The 17,198-nt window shown below is 32.0% G+C and overlaps 1 protein-coding gene across 1 annotated transcript in view; it reads right to left on the reverse strand.

Moving 5' to 3' along the window:
- Positions 1 to 775: 775 nt before the first annotated feature.
- Positions 776 to 17,198, reverse strand: part of LOC111716111 (apoptosis-inducing factor 1, mitochondrial) — a 36,762-nt gene continuing 20,339 nt past the window's right edge. Inside the window, exons 13-29 of the mRNA XM_023491530.1 lie at positions 17,008 to 17,072; positions 15,145 to 15,215; positions 14,430 to 14,485; positions 13,451 to 13,508; positions 12,251 to 12,371; positions 10,578 to 10,660; positions 9,815 to 9,895; positions 8,715 to 8,784; positions 8,116 to 8,218; positions 7,737 to 7,846; positions 5,816 to 5,877; positions 5,433 to 5,500; positions 4,913 to 4,987; positions 3,670 to 3,726; positions 2,697 to 2,768; positions 1,780 to 1,841; positions 776 to 1,211 (exon numbers count right to left, since the gene is read on the reverse strand). Coding sequence (XP_023347298.1) covers positions 1,136 to 1,211; positions 1,780 to 1,841; positions 2,697 to 2,768; positions 3,670 to 3,726; positions 4,913 to 4,987; positions 5,433 to 5,500; positions 5,816 to 5,877; positions 7,737 to 7,846; positions 8,116 to 8,218; positions 8,715 to 8,784; positions 9,815 to 9,895; positions 10,578 to 10,660; positions 12,251 to 12,371; positions 13,451 to 13,508; positions 14,430 to 14,485; positions 15,145 to 15,215; positions 17,008 to 17,072 — 1,290 coding nt within the window. The 3' untranslated portion in view covers positions 776 to 1,135. The remainder of the gene's footprint in view (positions 1,212 to 1,779; positions 1,842 to 2,696; positions 2,769 to 3,669; positions 3,727 to 4,912; positions 4,988 to 5,432; positions 5,501 to 5,815; positions 5,878 to 7,736; positions 7,847 to 8,115; positions 8,219 to 8,714; positions 8,785 to 9,814; positions 9,896 to 10,577; positions 10,661 to 12,250; positions 12,372 to 13,450; positions 13,509 to 14,429; positions 14,486 to 15,144; positions 15,216 to 17,007; positions 17,073 to 17,198) is intronic.

The raw sequence follows: 17,198 nt of genomic DNA on the forward strand, positions 1-17,198 counted from the left end.
TTAGAAGTTTTATAACCGTGTCGTTAATTTTCGACCAATTTATCACCTACAAATTCAAAACCAATACTGCAGCCAATGACGTCATACTCACTATTCAGACAAATTTCTAATGCAAATTACCTTCTACTATTAGGACTATCTTTGGAACTTCTATCTTCGACAGTTCTTTTAAAGCTTTTTTTTAAATTTTAGCCTACCCTCCATTTTAAAGAAAAATGTCATATTCACGATACCCTATAAATCTGATCAATAATTTGGACGATATCGTCGTTAAATTTTTAATTTAATTTCTTTGTTTCTGTGTAGAAATGTGCAGGTCACTTTTATATATAAATTTGGCTTATTTGTCTGTTTGTATCCAATAAATGTCAAAACGGCTGAACCGATCGGGCCCAAATTTTTTGTGGGATCTCGTGTGACCCCAGGGAAGGTTTTTAAATGAGGAAGATTAAAAAAATTTGTGTTTAAAAGTAGTTTATTTTTGTTCAAATTTTTCAAATCTTAAAAATCCGCAATTCTTTCTTTAAATCCGCGAAATTTTTTTTCTTTGTTTTTTAATGTTACAATGAGAACATGTTCACAATTGAATTAGAAGATGGGCGCGAAGGGCCCTAAAAGCCTAGTGTCTCTTTACAAGGTGAGGCACTTAAATAAAAACTCTTGATCACAGTCCAAACAAAAAGAAATAAAATAAACTTTTTTTCTAATAAATAAGGCAAAGTAGCGTTAACGGACACATTTTTTTGGGTGTCTGATAAAAAAAACACAATAATGATTTAATTAGTTCTTTATTTTATTCCGACCAGATATAACAATTAAATTTCGAGCCAAGCTAAGAGGAGTAAGAGGAGCTAATATTGTAACACTTAATAATTTTTGTTGCATAGTACATAGAAGTTGTAAAAAATATAAAAAATAGCATCAATTTTATCGTATTTGTCTAATTTTGATATTTATTACAATTTTTGTGAGAAAGATGTTGGATTAACTATGATTATAATAGAATCATTTTATATGACGTTTTTTTAATTTTCATAACTAGATTTCGTAGTTGTAAGTTACATTACTCCCTCTACTTGTCTTGCTCCCTTCACTCCCTTCACTTCCTTCACTCCCTTTACTCCCTTCACGCTCTTTACTCTGCTCCGTGAATGTTAAAGAGCTTCGCCACTTCGGTCAAATCATCATAGCTCTTACCCTCCTTCAATACCCTAGATAGATAGATAGATGTAGATATAGATGTAGATACAGATGTATACTGTAGTCAGTTAATGTATTAATACAAAATTATTTACTGAAATGGTGATAAAATACAGACTGACAATTGACATGTATTTTAATACAGCACGCACCTCTGCCCCTTCAGTAAAAGTAAATTAAACCTATATGAAGCATAAAGTCTGACCCCGTCAAACTTGTTACACCGGCTAGTTCTGACCATAGAGCTAGGTACAGTACAAACTGGGACTGGAAAGGTTGACCTGACTCGGAAATTCAAATTTACTACGGCTGTTCGTGACAGTATCCAGTGATAAAATATGCTACATAATAAAATAATTTCAGTAACTGACATTGTAATGATATATGAGCTGACCACTGTAGAATGTAGATAGATGGATTGATCGGTCGATAGCTAGATAGATGGAAGTTAGATAGTTTGATAGACATGTAGATATGTGGATAGATAGATCGATATATGAATAGATATTATAGATAGATATATAGTTATGTAGACAGATGGATATATTCATAGATAGACAGATAGATAGATGGAATCACCTCCTGGCAATATTCATCCTGTTGAACACGTTCCAGAGCAGTACACCAACTATCTTGTTCTCCTGTACACAACGTACACAATCATACACTCTTTCATTTTAGATTCAAACTTTGTTTTCTATTAGAACTTTACTACTACTTTTAATGGAGAGCTATAGCACACACCTCTGCCCCTTTAGTATCAGTAAATTAAACCTATATGAAGCATAAAGTCTGACCGCCTCAACCTTGTTGCACCGGCTAGTCCTGTCCATAGAGCTAGGTACAGTATAAACTGGGACCAGAAAGGTTGACCCGGCTCGGAAATTCAAATGTACTACGCTACCCGTGATAGATGAGAAAATAACATTTTTATTTATAAAAGCCTTATTTACAACCTAACAAGACTATTTTTTTCCCTACTCTAAAGCTTGGATTTAGAATAAATTACGAAATTGCAAGATTGTGCAGTAATTCGTATGAATTTTACCATTGGAATGTAGTACAGTGTACACTCTTGTCTCATAGATGTCAGATTCAATGATGTGTTGCCGTGAGTGTCATGTAGAAATAGTTACTAGTATTTCTACCAAATCATTTTTTTCCATCTCTGGAAAATTCTCTTGATATCTACAAGGCAAAGTTTTTACCTTTCTCGAAAGTTAAGAAAACAAATGATAACTTTTCTCTAAGCTATTTAAAAAATGTAATTACTTAATAAATGAAAAAAACTATATTTAATTGTTGAAATTGAGCAGAAAATGTCTGTTCCTGCACATCAAAGCTATGTGCTCCATAAAACCTAGCTTTCTTTGGTGAAAGATGGACCATAAACAGAATCAGTTTAAAATTAATTGAAGACGATCCAAAATCCTGTTCTTGAATGAAACGGGGCATTCAAGTTCCAGATGCGCGTGTAGAAGCGTGTATGTTTGTTCCTTGAGGTAGAAAATGACCCCTTTCCCGTAATCTTCACCATCAGGGGTTTGTATATTGCTAACTACAGGAACCTGAATAATAACAATGATAATAATGATAATAATAATAAATAAATAAATAAATAAATAATAAATTGATACTAATTCAATAATAATAATAATGTTGAAATAATAATATTTATATAATAACAATTTAATGATATTTATAAAAATAGCAATTTATTAACATTTATTTAAATAACAATTAAATAACAAATCTACAAAAAAAATTCTATAAATTCCTAAAAATTCGATATAAAACTAATTAATAAACAGACCGAGCTAAACTCATTTTCTTTTGGACTTTTGGGAAAAATAAAATTCTCATTAATCAGAGGTTTAGATCAAAAAGTTTAGTAGCCCGAAAGCTAACCATTTCAAAAAGAAAGAAAAAAAATTCTATAATTTTATTTCCCATGCTGGATACTGTAATAATTCTGCTGCACTTTCTTCTTATTAACTATTCTTATTACTATTCCTGGCAATAAACCTTCATTTCACTTCCGAAATTTTACCCCCGAGGGTATATAAATTCAAACTTAGTATTGTATTAAAAAATCTAAATTTAAGGACATATATATTCTCAGGAAATTCATTCCCTAGAACATACAGTAAATATTTATAACTCTACATAAATCCATTTTATATCTCCTAATCCCAATTTGCCGAACTACTCTCTGTTCCTTCTCCAATAACTGTTTTATCTCACCTGTGCCTCGGATTCAGAATAAATCTACCTACTTATCTAGAGCTAAATATGACATGCTAAAAAACTTGTTCAGCATGTCACATCTATCCATCTAGGCCTTAAGACTTATTAGAAAATTAGTTTAGAAAGGTTTGGTAACTTAATTCTAATTGCTTTTTAATATTTGACAGCTACCCTAAGGATGTTACGAAACCAAACTGATCGGGAAAAAGTGGGAAACCCTACCTGAGCCTTTTCCTCAGATATAGATCTATCAGATTCTCCAGATTTAGTCACCACCGCCTTGAAATATTTTATTCTTGAGTTTTGACAAAACATAATATAAATAAATAAATAAATAAATAAATAAAAGATCAACCATCATTCCGTGGAAATCAAGGCCGAGAACCCATCAAAAATAACCACCAAAGGGAGGAAATTAATGTATATCCGATTATGACACAAGTCTAGTGTGATCAAGACATCGAGGTCTAGGCCAGTGACAGAAGTCACCTCCCCACTGCACACAAACAGCGCCTGGACTATTGCATTTCGCTTCATAAGTCCAGTATGATTGTCGCAGCATACAGTAAGAACCCGACGGTGGTATATGAAGACGACATTAAAGCAAGAAATACTTATATTTTATGTTGTTACAAAACAAAGTTTCACTGGTAACTTATTAGATCAATTATTGAGTGCAATGGGTCTGTTACCGCTGCAAGATTGCTGTGTCTCAAGATCAATGGACTATTTAGAGTCATAATTTGAGCCTTCTATTCCAGGGTTTTCTGTTTTTCACTTCAGCAATTTGTTTTTAGAGATTAATGGTAAAATGTTAACAGAGACCAGAACTTTTGTGTGGATATTGTTAATCTTGAACACTTGATCTCGATATCCAATGTGGACACTTTTATATCAACGTTTGATCTATAAATTTAAATCATCCAGAAAGATATACCATCAAGGGCTTTCTGGGAGTAATTTAAATGATCCTTAGGTCTAAATAATCAATGCTTGATTCTGATTTCTGTTAATTTACCAAATTTTTATGTTTATTAAGCGTGACAGACCGCATTGTAACAGATAAGTCAATGGAAAAATTGAAATATTAAAAAAATGTAGTTCCCCTACTCCAAGCCTTGAATGGATGTGTAAACATAACATGCTTAATGTGACAAATGAGTATTATTTTATTTAACGCGACATATTAAAAGTATAAATGATAAATTGTGATATAATAAAACATAATTTTACTGAAAAAAATGATATTGAAATATTTCAAGACCGGGATTTAAAAACTTTAGGCTTACTTAACATTAGTTAAATTAAAAGTGTAATGTAAGCAACGTCACAAACGTTGCTGTAAAACATGTTATAAAAGAAATAAATTCAACTATTGTTTGTTTTTTAACCCGTGTCATGAAATTTCATGAAAAACTTCTTTCAACTTAAGTTCTTTGTTTAATTCCTTTAATGAGTTTAATACCTTAGGAGTATCAGTTTCTGTTTGTTTGGCGAAAACTCCAACAGTGGGGAGCTTAGAGTCCACAATTCCTATCGCCTACAAATAAGGTTTTTTAATAAACATTAAAAATCAAGGAATGAATTGGATGTGCCTGTGAATAATTTACAGAATTAATGAACGAATAAAATTCATGTTCGAATTTACCCACAGCACATTAAACCCAGCCTAAAAAAAGAAAGGATGAAAGGGCAAATGAACGTATGAACGAATGAATGAGAGAAAATATCTCTATAATCAGATGAGAGAATTAATAAATTAAAGAAAGGATAAACGAATAAATGAATAAACAGATAAACAAATAACCAAATAATCAAATATTTGAATAAATGAACAAATGAATTAATGAAATAATGAATTAATGAATTAATGAATAAATGAATAAATGAATAAATGAATAAATGAATAAATGAATAAATGAATAAATGAATAAATGAATAAATGAATAAATGAATAAATGAATAAATGAATAAATGAGAGGTACCTCATAGCCTACATCAGGACCAAGATCCGACCAGAACATAGATTGATGAGTGTAGGACTTATCAGCCCCTGCAATTCTATCATTTAACACTGCAATTCTTAGAGAGACTTGCAAAATTTTTTGTCTTGTCCAAAATTCAAAATTTCAACTTTGGACCAAGCTTTCAAGTTTTATCTAAACTCAGCTTAATCTTTAAAAAAAATCTTTTCTGAAACACAATTACCTCGTTAAAGATATTTTAATCGTTTTTTGCCTAAAAACAAATATCATTAAGTAAACAAGTAATCAAATAAAAGAACTATATTGGATGTAGCAACCCTTCTTTGGGACTTTAATTCTTGGTTTCTTGTCCCACAAGTGCAGTATTTTAAATGAATGAATTCCTGTCATGTTTTCTCCAGCTAATCTACCAGATACAACAGCATGGTCATGATGCTCAACACGCCTAGACAGATTAATAGACAGATAGATAGAAGGAGAAATAAGTGGACGAAAAAAGGATTTAAAATTAAAAATTAAAAATTTAAAAAAAATAAATAAAATTCAAATTCTTTTCACCAAAACCCCCAGGCCCCAGTTGCACTTTTGAACAAATATAAATTGACAATAACTGATATATATAGAGTTGTTCAAAGAATTTTAACTACTGATGATCGTCATGATAGACGTGAAACATTATGTTTAATATAATTCTTTTTTTCATAAAAAATGTGAAGTTAAAACTGAAATATATAAAGTTAGATAGGCAGGAAAACAGAAAAATATAGAATGATAGAATAATGAATAGAAAGATATAGAATGATAGAATAATGAATAGAAAGATATAGAATGATAGAATAATGAATAGAAAGATATAGAATGAATAGAAAGATATAAAATAATGAATAGAAAGATGTATAGATAAATCTAAACTAACAGATGAATTCAAAGGCTTAACTTCTGAACTTCTTAGCCGCGTCTATCTATATTGTTTTCTCATTCAGTTTGCCAAAACTTTGCAAAAATTCTTGCAATGTCAGTCTGCAAACATTCAAACTTTGGATATATTTGAGACAAGAATAAGCCTCTTAAATTCTAGAAGTAGCACAAATCTTAACTTATTTCTATGTATATTACTGATTGATGGACATTTATATTTCATAACTGTTGTTATGGTTCGCTATGTTATAAAGTTTTTAGACAGAAATTTTCTCTTTATCGAGAAGGATCAAGCCTTTTTTGATTAAATTTTGTCCCGAACTTTAGCGAGAGATATAGAGAAAATTTAAGTCCAAAAACTTTATAGCACGTCGTGCCAAAATAATAGTGTTACAGGTAATTTTATGAAACGTTTTGTGCTTGTCATATTTCAAGGGCTATTTCTAGATCAAATAAGCTTTGAATCAAGCAGAATTCAAAATATAAAGTTGATTTCAATTGATTTTTTTTGGAAATATCCGACATTTTTTTTAAGAAAATCCGGGAACCAATCTAAACTTTTAAAACTATTTATCTACAGGGTGTCCCACATCATATTATGTTGTCAATCGGTCTAAATTACGATTTTCGGGACTAATCAGATTTAAGAAGAATTAATTTTTTTTAAAAATTGAATAAGGCTAATATACTATATACTATACTATGGGTTTATTTTGGAGTTAAAACTTGGAGATAATCTAATATATGGGACGCTCTGTATGTTAACCCAAGCTCTACATTTACTCTTCTTTGGTTTTCATATTCTTTCGACTCTTTTTCCCTTATTACACTCAATTTTTTCATCTACACATGGAGCTTTTAAGAAACAAGCAAATTCATTAGAAATTGTAAACAAACAAACTAAACTTAGGAAACAATCACACCACATGCATTACTTTCAATTAAGAACCAATTTTTACACATAAAATGGTTTTAAACATTTTAACATTAGAAAAATAAAAAACAGTGATAGTCAGAACAAGAGCATACAACTTATTTGCAACCTTTCATAATGTGAACTGTTCCAACTTGAAATAGTCGGATTTCACCAGAATTATTTGTTACTATAATTTCATGGGTATGTGCACATGGAACCTCACAAATATGATATATAATAATCTAATGAGGATAAAAATGTAATAATGGAATTCTTAAACGAGATGAAATAATCTTGATGTATTCTTAAACGAAGGCCGAATTTTTTTCCTCATAAGATTATCATATTATGTTGCTGTACATTTATATCCTAATACAGATTATAATAATAACCTCTATATGTTCTTCAGACGTTAAGATATTATTTTCTCAAGAGAAAATCTTAGCAAAAACAATATAGCATCCATCTACCTTCTACCCAGTTGAGGATCAAGGAAGGCAGCAGCATCCCCCGCCACCCAGAGATTAGGGGCAGCTTCAAACTTGTCATTCACCATAAATCCACCATGCTCAGAGTCAACCTACCATCATTATTATCATTATTATCATTATTATCATTATTATCATTATTATCATTATTATCATTATTATCATTATTATCATTATTATCATTTTTATCATTATTATCATTATTATCAGTATTATCATTATTATCATAGACAAATTTGCACAGATCAGTATAGTACAGTACAGAACAGTAATTAACTTAATATAAACATTACATATATTTCAATCTTTTAGCTTACTATTAACTAGCCTGTATACAACAAGGATTGGCTGGCTTTCTAACCTGTATATTACTAGCTCCAGCTAACTGGCTATCTGGTTCAACTCCAACAGCAACAACAACATGGTCTGTCTCTACAGCCCCCGTAGATAGATCAACCAACAACCTACATTAAAAAGAGTGTTCTTGAAAAGTAAACAAATTCTTCAACTCTAAAAACTGTCTGATTCAACAAAATGGACTGTACTGAGGTGGGAAATTTTGTATTGTGGATAATGGATATCGAGATCAATGCTTAATTTTGATCTTTTGTTTATCAAGATATATTTTATCTTTATTAGATATCCAGATAGCCAGAAGCTAGGGAATTTTACGTGCAACCAATGAGAGAACAGAGAACTTTCATATATCCAAAATCCAGAGATAAAGCAGATTTTGCGAAATATTTAAAAGTGCCAAGTGTGGATATCGAGATCAAGTGATCCGGATTATTTGTTTCCAAGTTCCAAGCTTAGACCCTTTAACGAGACTGAACACGTATGAAAGGCAGGTGCAGGATAAACCATATCTTATTCATCTTAAACAATCAAATTCACATCTTAAGATTAGATAATTTTTCAAAATTGACTGATTTCTAAAATTTAAAAAACTATAATGCATACCTGCCGTTTGATGCTCTTTTGATTCCCTTTATTCTTGAGTTTGGAATAACATTTACACCCTCAGATTTTACTAAAAAGTGTTCTCATACATTAAATGTTATTTTTATGCAAAATTTTTCTATGATGTTGGCAGCATAACAAAAACCCGGTTTACACCTTTTACATTAAGATATCCCCCCCATAAAAAAAATTTCAAAAAACAAATTGTTGTTAAAAGAGACATTTTAAATATGTGTCGACATAATTTTAAATAACCCTACATTTAAAGAGATATATGCGTTAACCATTTTTCTGAGAAAAAATAAAGAAAATATCGAAATGTAAAATTTCAAATTCTTAATTGCAGTTTCTCCATAGAAAAGATAAGTTAGGAGTGCCGTTTAAAATTGACACTAATTACGTGGTTAGTGAACAGTCCCTTTAAGTAAAGATACACAAGTTTTAGCAGTTAATTCCACTTAAGAATACGGAATTTACTCCAAGAGAATTATGGGAGTACTTAACATCGAAATTATTGTGAGAACCCGACACATTTTCAAGTAGTATAGATTCAAAACTTGAAAGAGAACCCGTCTCTCACCGCCCCCCTTGGCCCCATATTTCCGCCTACATGAAATACAAAGATTGTCGATACTCTGCTGGATTTACAATAACACTCGCGGATTTTAGTCAATATTTTCGCAGATTACATTAAAATTGCAGTGGTTTATTGATGTCGAACTAAAGTGTGGCATTAATATATACAGTGAAACCCATTATTAAATAGGCAAATTGATCAACCATAATTTCAGATCAGGCTAAACTATCGTCTCCCCCCCCCCTACCTATCACCGTGGAGGTTGGCAGGGCGTCACTGTCATATAAACTATGACTAAACTAAAGTTATGATCTTAAATAGTTCAATAAACTTCAAACACAGCATTTGTAAACAGACTCATTGCATCAAACGCAGCATTTGTATACAGACTCATTTTACATTAAAGTTTGATGGTAAAACTATCTGCTTTATAACAACATCAAACACAGACAGGATTTCTTCAATATCTCCAATACATAGTTTAGGTCTCATTGCAGCTCTTCAAAAATATATAAGACAAGACCTTTCTCTGTAGTCCACTCAGACAGGTATTCAGGCAAAACCTTTGCCATATTGCCTGCCTCCTGATAGGCCTGGTTCACCTCTTAACAATATAATCAATCAATATATTCTTTTTTTTATCATTTTTTAACATATTTTAAGTTTCACCATTTTAATAAAAATAAACCAGGGTCCAAAGAAAATAAGTTTTTGCCATCAAACTATATTTTTATTTCAAACTATAAAATTCTGTTGGATCAAATAGTCTAGGTTTGAAACACAATCAGGATTCAAAGATATAGGTATTAAGAAAATTGAGTTTGCGGCAAAAACTCATTTCCTCTCATGAAATCTGAAATATGAAATCTCCAAAGACTAATTTTAACCAAATCATCTTAACTTAAACCGGCAAACAAGAAAAGTGGTTCAATTCCGGCTTAATAATAATGTATAACCAATTCATTCTTGACCAATTTTCTTCAAATAATTGACAATATCATTTGCTAAATTACTAATAAATTTTCACAAATAGAAAACCAATGATTTTTAGATAAATGAACCCAAAAATTAGTAATTCAATGAAGAAATTTACTTCCTTAATGAAAATAAACTAAAGATAACCAAATTTTGAAAATCCTACTTAGATCTAAATAAACTATTAAAATCTTTTTTTTTGACCCTCCTGTTGTTACGTCAATTGGCATCTTGTTATTATCATTAGAGAAGCAATATACTTTTTTTAAGTCATGAATATGAAGACAAATATATTTTATTTGATTATATTCCTAGAATGCCGGCCTTAGCGCGTTGACCGAAAGCGCATGCCAGTTCGCTGCCGAGAAATCCACCACCGAGGATTGTTACAGATCTAAACATTAGATCATTCGGTTTTAAAATGGACGACATGAGTTCAACTAGCTCTTTTCTCATCTCTTCTGAAACTGAATTTACTGAATTTAAATTACTGATTCAAATCCTTCCTTTAAATCGGTGAAATGGTTCAAATTTGAACCGGTAGTTAATAGTTCAGTGATGTAGCTCAAATTTGGACCGGTAGTTGGTAGTTCAGCGACGTGGCTTAAATTTATTAATTTTGACAGAAAGATAAGCTTAATCTGTTCACACGAAAGTTCTAACTTAGTCCGTGACAGTTGATTTAAAAGTTGTCATGTTTTATGAAACTAAAAGTTTGTAGTAGCTGCAGTTTTCCATCATATACAGAGCGTCCAATATCATATTAGATTATCTCAAAGCTTTAACGCCAAAATACAACATATAATATTCGAAAAACATAGCATTTCCTACAAGAAAATTATTATATTAGACTTTTTAAATTTTTCAAAATGATTTATTCTTCTTAAATTTTCTGATTAGTCCCGGAAATTGTAATTTAGACCCATTGACGATCTAAATCATATGGGACACCCTGTATACTTTGCTTGTCTGGTTTGTTTGTCTGTCAACTTGTATCCAAGAAACATCAAGGCCGATTGGGTCCAAAGTTTTTGAGGCAACTCACATGACCCAGGGAAGGTCTTCAAAAAAATTTTGATTTTCGTAAAATTTTGAAAATCTACGAAAACAAAATTGTAAATCCGCAAAAAATTTATTAGTGTTTTATCGCAGAGAAAATGCTGAAAGATTAAGCAACAATAAAAAGTTGAAATAGAATAGTATTATAAAAGGAAATTGAATCCCAGACAGTTTTAACAATAAATTGTTAAAATAAATATTGAATTTGGTAAATTTTTTTAAAACTGCATTGGAAATACCATTAGAAAGAATGGAATGTTCACACTGATCAAAAAATCATTTTCTCACTGACAAAAGAATCATAATGCATCCTTAAACTAAAAAATATGCAAAATAAAAAGAAATTAAAAATAGCTAAAAATTAGAAGAAATGTTAACAAAATTTTAAATATGTTAAAATATTCAAAGAGTAGTGCACGCTGTAATCCTTATTAGAAAATGGGCAAAATGTAAAAAAACACATAAATTGCAATGCAAGAGAATGATTTATTTTGTGTACTGTTCCATTTTGTCTTCTTTAGTATGTATGTGTACTGTACAACAGTCCTCCCGGTTCTTGTATGTATGTGTACTGTACAACAGTCCAACCGGTTCTTGTATGTATGTGTACTGTACAACAGTCCGCCCGGTTCTTGTATATATGTGTACTGTAACAGTCCGCCTTGTTCTTGTATGTAAATGTACTCTACAACAGTCCGCCCGGTTCTTGTATGTATGTGTACTGTACAACAGTCCACCCGGTTCTTGTATGTATGTGTACTGTACAACAGTCCGCCCGGTTCTTATATGTATGTGTACTGCACAACAGTCCACCCGGTTCTTGAAATAAACCGGGGTTTACAGTTATAATAATAATAAAACTGATCAATCCTCAATCATTTCGTAAAAAAATAAAACAAGAAGATTTTAATTAAAAAAACCTTACTTGGCAGTATTGAGGACGGCGTCAAGTTTATGAAAGTCCTCGACCGTCCTAAACCTAGTTATAGAGGACAAAACATCCTCAGCCGAGGACGCCAGGACAGGCAGAGTTTTCGGGATTCCACCTTAAAGGGAATTTCAAATTTAATTGTTGGTTGTTGAATGTCTACGTATGTGAATAGCAAATTTATGCAGCGGAGACAGGAAAAAAATGTAGAGAATTTTTCGTTCATAGAGATGGAGACACAAAGATATCTTCCTCATTGTTACTCAGATAAAGAGTTAAAGGGTACCGTTGTGAATCTATTTAAATGCAAGGTCAAATGAAATTATGTTCACAGTCCCTTAGAAAAAGTGATTGACACAAAATAAAAAAAAATTGAAAAAGTTTCAGAAAATGTAAATTCAAAGTTTGCATCAGACAGTAAAGCTCAGAAACTAGAAATAAACTAGAAAATTTACAAATCAAAAAAGTTTCAGAGGTATACAATTTTTCNATTATGGGAAATAAATGATTTTTTTAGGATTTTATATGCTAAATTATGGGAAATGAATGATTTTTTCATGGTTTTATATGCTAAATTATGGGAAATGAATGATTATTTAGGATTTTATATGCTAAATAACAAGATATACACTCTCAGGTTGCTAAGATATAAGGATTCAAGTTAAAACCATGTTAACCCCCCCCCCCCCAAAAAAAAATCCTTATGAATTTCATTGTATTAAATAAAAAAAAATTTATAATTTTCTTTAAAATACATTTTTCAGCCAGAATTAAACGATTAATCATATTGTCGTGAATAAGTTGGTATGTTTAAAGGAACTGGAAGCGTGATTTCAAAATACCCTCCATCCAAAGATAGCAATGCCCGATTTACAACACGCGGTACTCTGTAAACCTTAATCTAATCCAAATGTGGAAGATAGTGTCATTTTCTTGATTCCAAAGGTGTTAATTCTGATAATTTCTCCATTGTTTCAGGAAAGCAAAAAATGCGCCAGTCACTTTTCTAGAGAAACCACAAAAGACAGTTAACAGTTTGATCAATGAACAAAAACATGGGAGTTCTAATTCGTAGTTGATCAGATCAAGGGTACCATTGTAAATCGGACATTGCTATCTTTGCATGGAGGTAATTTGAGATCACACTTATACCTTCTCTATAAATAAAACTCTGTTAAATAGCAAGAGACCTCTCACCTGTGGCAAGTAAACATTTTCCATATTTAATTTTAGCACCGTCGGACAAATGTGCCACCTACACATAGTTGGGTTAAAAATATTAATTATTTTGATTCAAGACCAACTTGTATCCAAGNTTACTATGTTCAAGTGCAATGAGGTTAAGATTGATTTACTGTAAAAAAGTTGTATTTTTTCACAAAAAGCGCGCGCTCGCACGTTTGCTCAGATCCGTTCAAAACCAAAAAAACAACATAATTTTAAGCTCGCATGCAAAAAATCGCCTCCTACAACATGTAAAATCTATGCTAAGATGACCCAAAATGAAACTGCCAACTACTAGCGCGCCGTTCAGAATGCTCTAATATTAATTTTGACCCCAGAAATTAATTCCTCGTGCCCAATTACCTATAAATCGACATACAACATGTAAAATCTGGGCTAAGATGACCCATAATGTAACTGCCGGCTACTAGCGCGCCGGTCAGAAGGCTTCTATGTCTATTTTGACCTCGGAAATGAATTCCTTGTCCCAATTTTGCTCCAGTTTGATGTATCTCATGCTATTTTTTATTCTGACTTAGGCCTAACTTAGCAAATAAGTATTCAAAGATATTTTCTTTTCATGCGCGCGCACGCGCGGACATTTAAGGCTTTGGAGGTTAATTTTTTGATCGCTCATTTTTTTCAAGAGTATCAGGATATATGTTCAATTGCAATTAATAGTTCACAAAAAGCGCACACGCGCGCACTTTTGCTTAGATCCGTTCAAAACCAAAAAAATGCATGTTATATACATAATTTTAAGCTCGCATGCAAAAAATCAGCCTCCTAGGACAATGCTAAGTTATGTTTATACACTGTTTAATTTTCCGGTGAGTAATACGTTTTGTGCCCCCCCCCCCTTTGAAGAAGCAAATAATTGTTTATTTTTATTATTATTATTATTAATAATAATAAAAAAGAAACTTTTTAATTCTTTGAAAAATTACTCTACCTGATTTTCTGTGTCTATCCTCACAACCTTTCTTCCTGTCGCCACAGATATACCTCCTAGATAGATAGATAGATATTTTTTTAACAATCTATTATTTTATAAATTGGTTTCAGTTGAAACAGAAAAATAAAATTCTGTTTTGCTTCATCCTCTTGTCATTGTTTCTATATTCCTTTTTTCTTTCCCTTCTGTTGACTGTCCCTGATTCTGATAATGAAGATTTGTCGAAACCAGTATTTTTTGGGACACTCTGCTTATTGTAATTATTTGAGTGTATTCTGTTTATCAGCATTGCTGTATCTTTAACTTTCTTGTTGACTCAGTTAGCAAATTTATTGCGTTAATCTAAGAATGTCTGAGCTCAGTTTATCATGCTGATTTAAGCTGAGGCGGGTTTTTAGGGTGGAGGCGAGGTGGAAAAAAGGTTTCAGCAGTTGTTGCTCTGAGTTCTTCCATTCTGTACTTTAGAGTTTTGTGTCCAAATCCTAGTTCCGCCTTGCGGTCTTAAAGATGGATCCAACAAGAAATCAATTCCAAATGTTGAATGTGACAAAAAGGAGTTTGGAGTAGGTAGGAAGAGAGGGTATTGAGGGACTACCATTAAAGGGAGAAAAAAAACAGAGAGATAAATTAAGAAAAAACAAATTGCCCATTAAGTCAAAGAACATCTGAGAAAAAAAAGAATTAAATAAATCTTATTTATTTTTATTTTTACCATTCTTAGATTCATCAAGTTCATTAAGCGGAGTATAAAATGCATTAGGCTCGAAATACAGGCTTCGTTCTCTACAAATAAAGAAATTTGTTAAAAAGAATTTAAAATTAAAATAAAAAAACTATATTACAACAATCAGAAGCTGCGGAAAATTCCAAATTTCAAACACAAAAAAATGCACTGAGCACTTATCATTGCAGCCTGATGGTGTTAACCTTTGGTGTTACAAACAGAGGTCTTTCTGATCTAACAGAACAGTTCTAACTAAATATCCTACTGTCCAAACGAACTTTCAACATTTTTTCTACTGCCCTAACGAACTTTAACAGTTGTCCTACTGCACTAACGAACAATCAATAGTTTTCTTACTGCACTAACGAAATTTAACAGTTTTTCTACTGCACTAACGAACTATTAACAGTTTTCCTACTGCCCTAACAAATTTTCAACAGTTTTCCTACTGCACTAACGAACTATAAACAGTTTTTCTACTGCACTATCGAACTATCAACAGTTTTCCCACTGCACTAACGAACTTTCAAAAGTTTTTCTACTGCACTAACGAACTATCAACAGTTTTTCTACTGCTTAACGAACTTTCAAAAGTTTTCCTACTACACTAACAAACTGTCAACAGTTTTCCTACTGCACTAACAAACTGTCAACAGTTTTCCTACTGCACTAACGAACTGTTGACAGTTTTCCTACTGCGTAACAAACTGTCAACAGTTTTCCTACTGCACTAACAAACTGTCAAAGTTTTCCTACTTCTCAACGAACTGTCAAAAGTTTTCCTACTGCACTAACGAACTGTCAAAAGTTTTCCTACTGCACTAACGAACTTTCAAAAGTTTTCCTACTTCACTAACAAACTATCAACAGTTTTCTTTCTGCCCTAACAAAGTGTCAACAGTTTTCCTACTGCTTAACGAACTATCAACAGTTTTTCTACTGCTTAACGAACTATCAACAGTTTTCCTACTACATAACCAAATATCAACAGTTTTCCTACTGCTTAACGAACTATTAACAGTTTTCTTACTGCATAACGAAATATCAACAGTTTTCTTGCTGCCGTAACAAAATATAAACAGTTTTCCTAATGCACTAACGACCTTTAAGGGAGTTTTCTACTGCACTGCCGAACTATCAACAGTTTTTTTACTGCACTAACGAACTATCAACAGTTTTTCTACTGCACTGACGAACTATCAACAGTTTTCCTACTGCACTAACGAACTATCAACAGTTTTCCTACTGCACAAACGAACTTGCAACAGTTGTCCTACTGGTTTTTGTCACAATACTCCTCTTAAAATGCATTTTCCTTGTGTTTCATGGTAAGGATGGACAAAATGAATATATTCTGATAATATTTTCATTTACAAACGAATTATGAACAGTTTTCCTGTATTGTCCTAACGAATTATGAACAGTTTTCCTACTGCCATAAGCAACTATCATCATTTTTCCGTCTGGCCTAACGATATGTCAACATTTTTTCTACTGCCCTAACCAACTAACGAACTGTCAAAATCAAATCAGACTTTCAGGGACGTACTATTTTCACACTTTACACTTTACTCGAAGTGAATCTGCTAAATCAACAGTTTTCCTACTGCCCTAACCAACTATTAACTAGATTCAATAATGCCCTTACCAATTGATTTAGCTGGAACTGTTTAGAGATTTGAGCCGGCGCTCTTTTAGAACCGGTTTTTGGCGGTTCAAATTCTTTAAATTTGGCCACAGTATAGTTCTACTGTCCAAACAGATGAAACTGGGTTTTTACTGCCCTATCCCTATCGAACCAAGCAGGAGACAGCCTAGCTACCGAACCTAACAGGTAGCTGCCTAACTAACCTGCCGTTCCACTGTTTAAATTTAAGTTCTTGCTTGGCGGCTGCATCACTAACAAACCATAGTTCCTGAAATCAAAGATACTAAAAGGGATTGTAAATCAAAGATATTTAAAGGGATAGTAAATCAAAGATATCTAAAGGGATTGTAAATCAAAGATATTTAAAGGGATTGTAAATCAAAGATACTAAAAG

The sequence above is a fragment of the Eurytemora carolleeae genome, unplaced genomic scaffold, assembly GCF_000591075.1.
Source record: "Eurytemora carolleeae unplaced genomic scaffold, Eaff_2.0 scaffold1840, whole genome shotgun sequence".
NCBI classification, from domain to species: Eukaryota; Metazoa; Arthropoda; class Copepoda; order Calanoida; family Temoridae; genus Eurytemora; species Eurytemora carolleeae.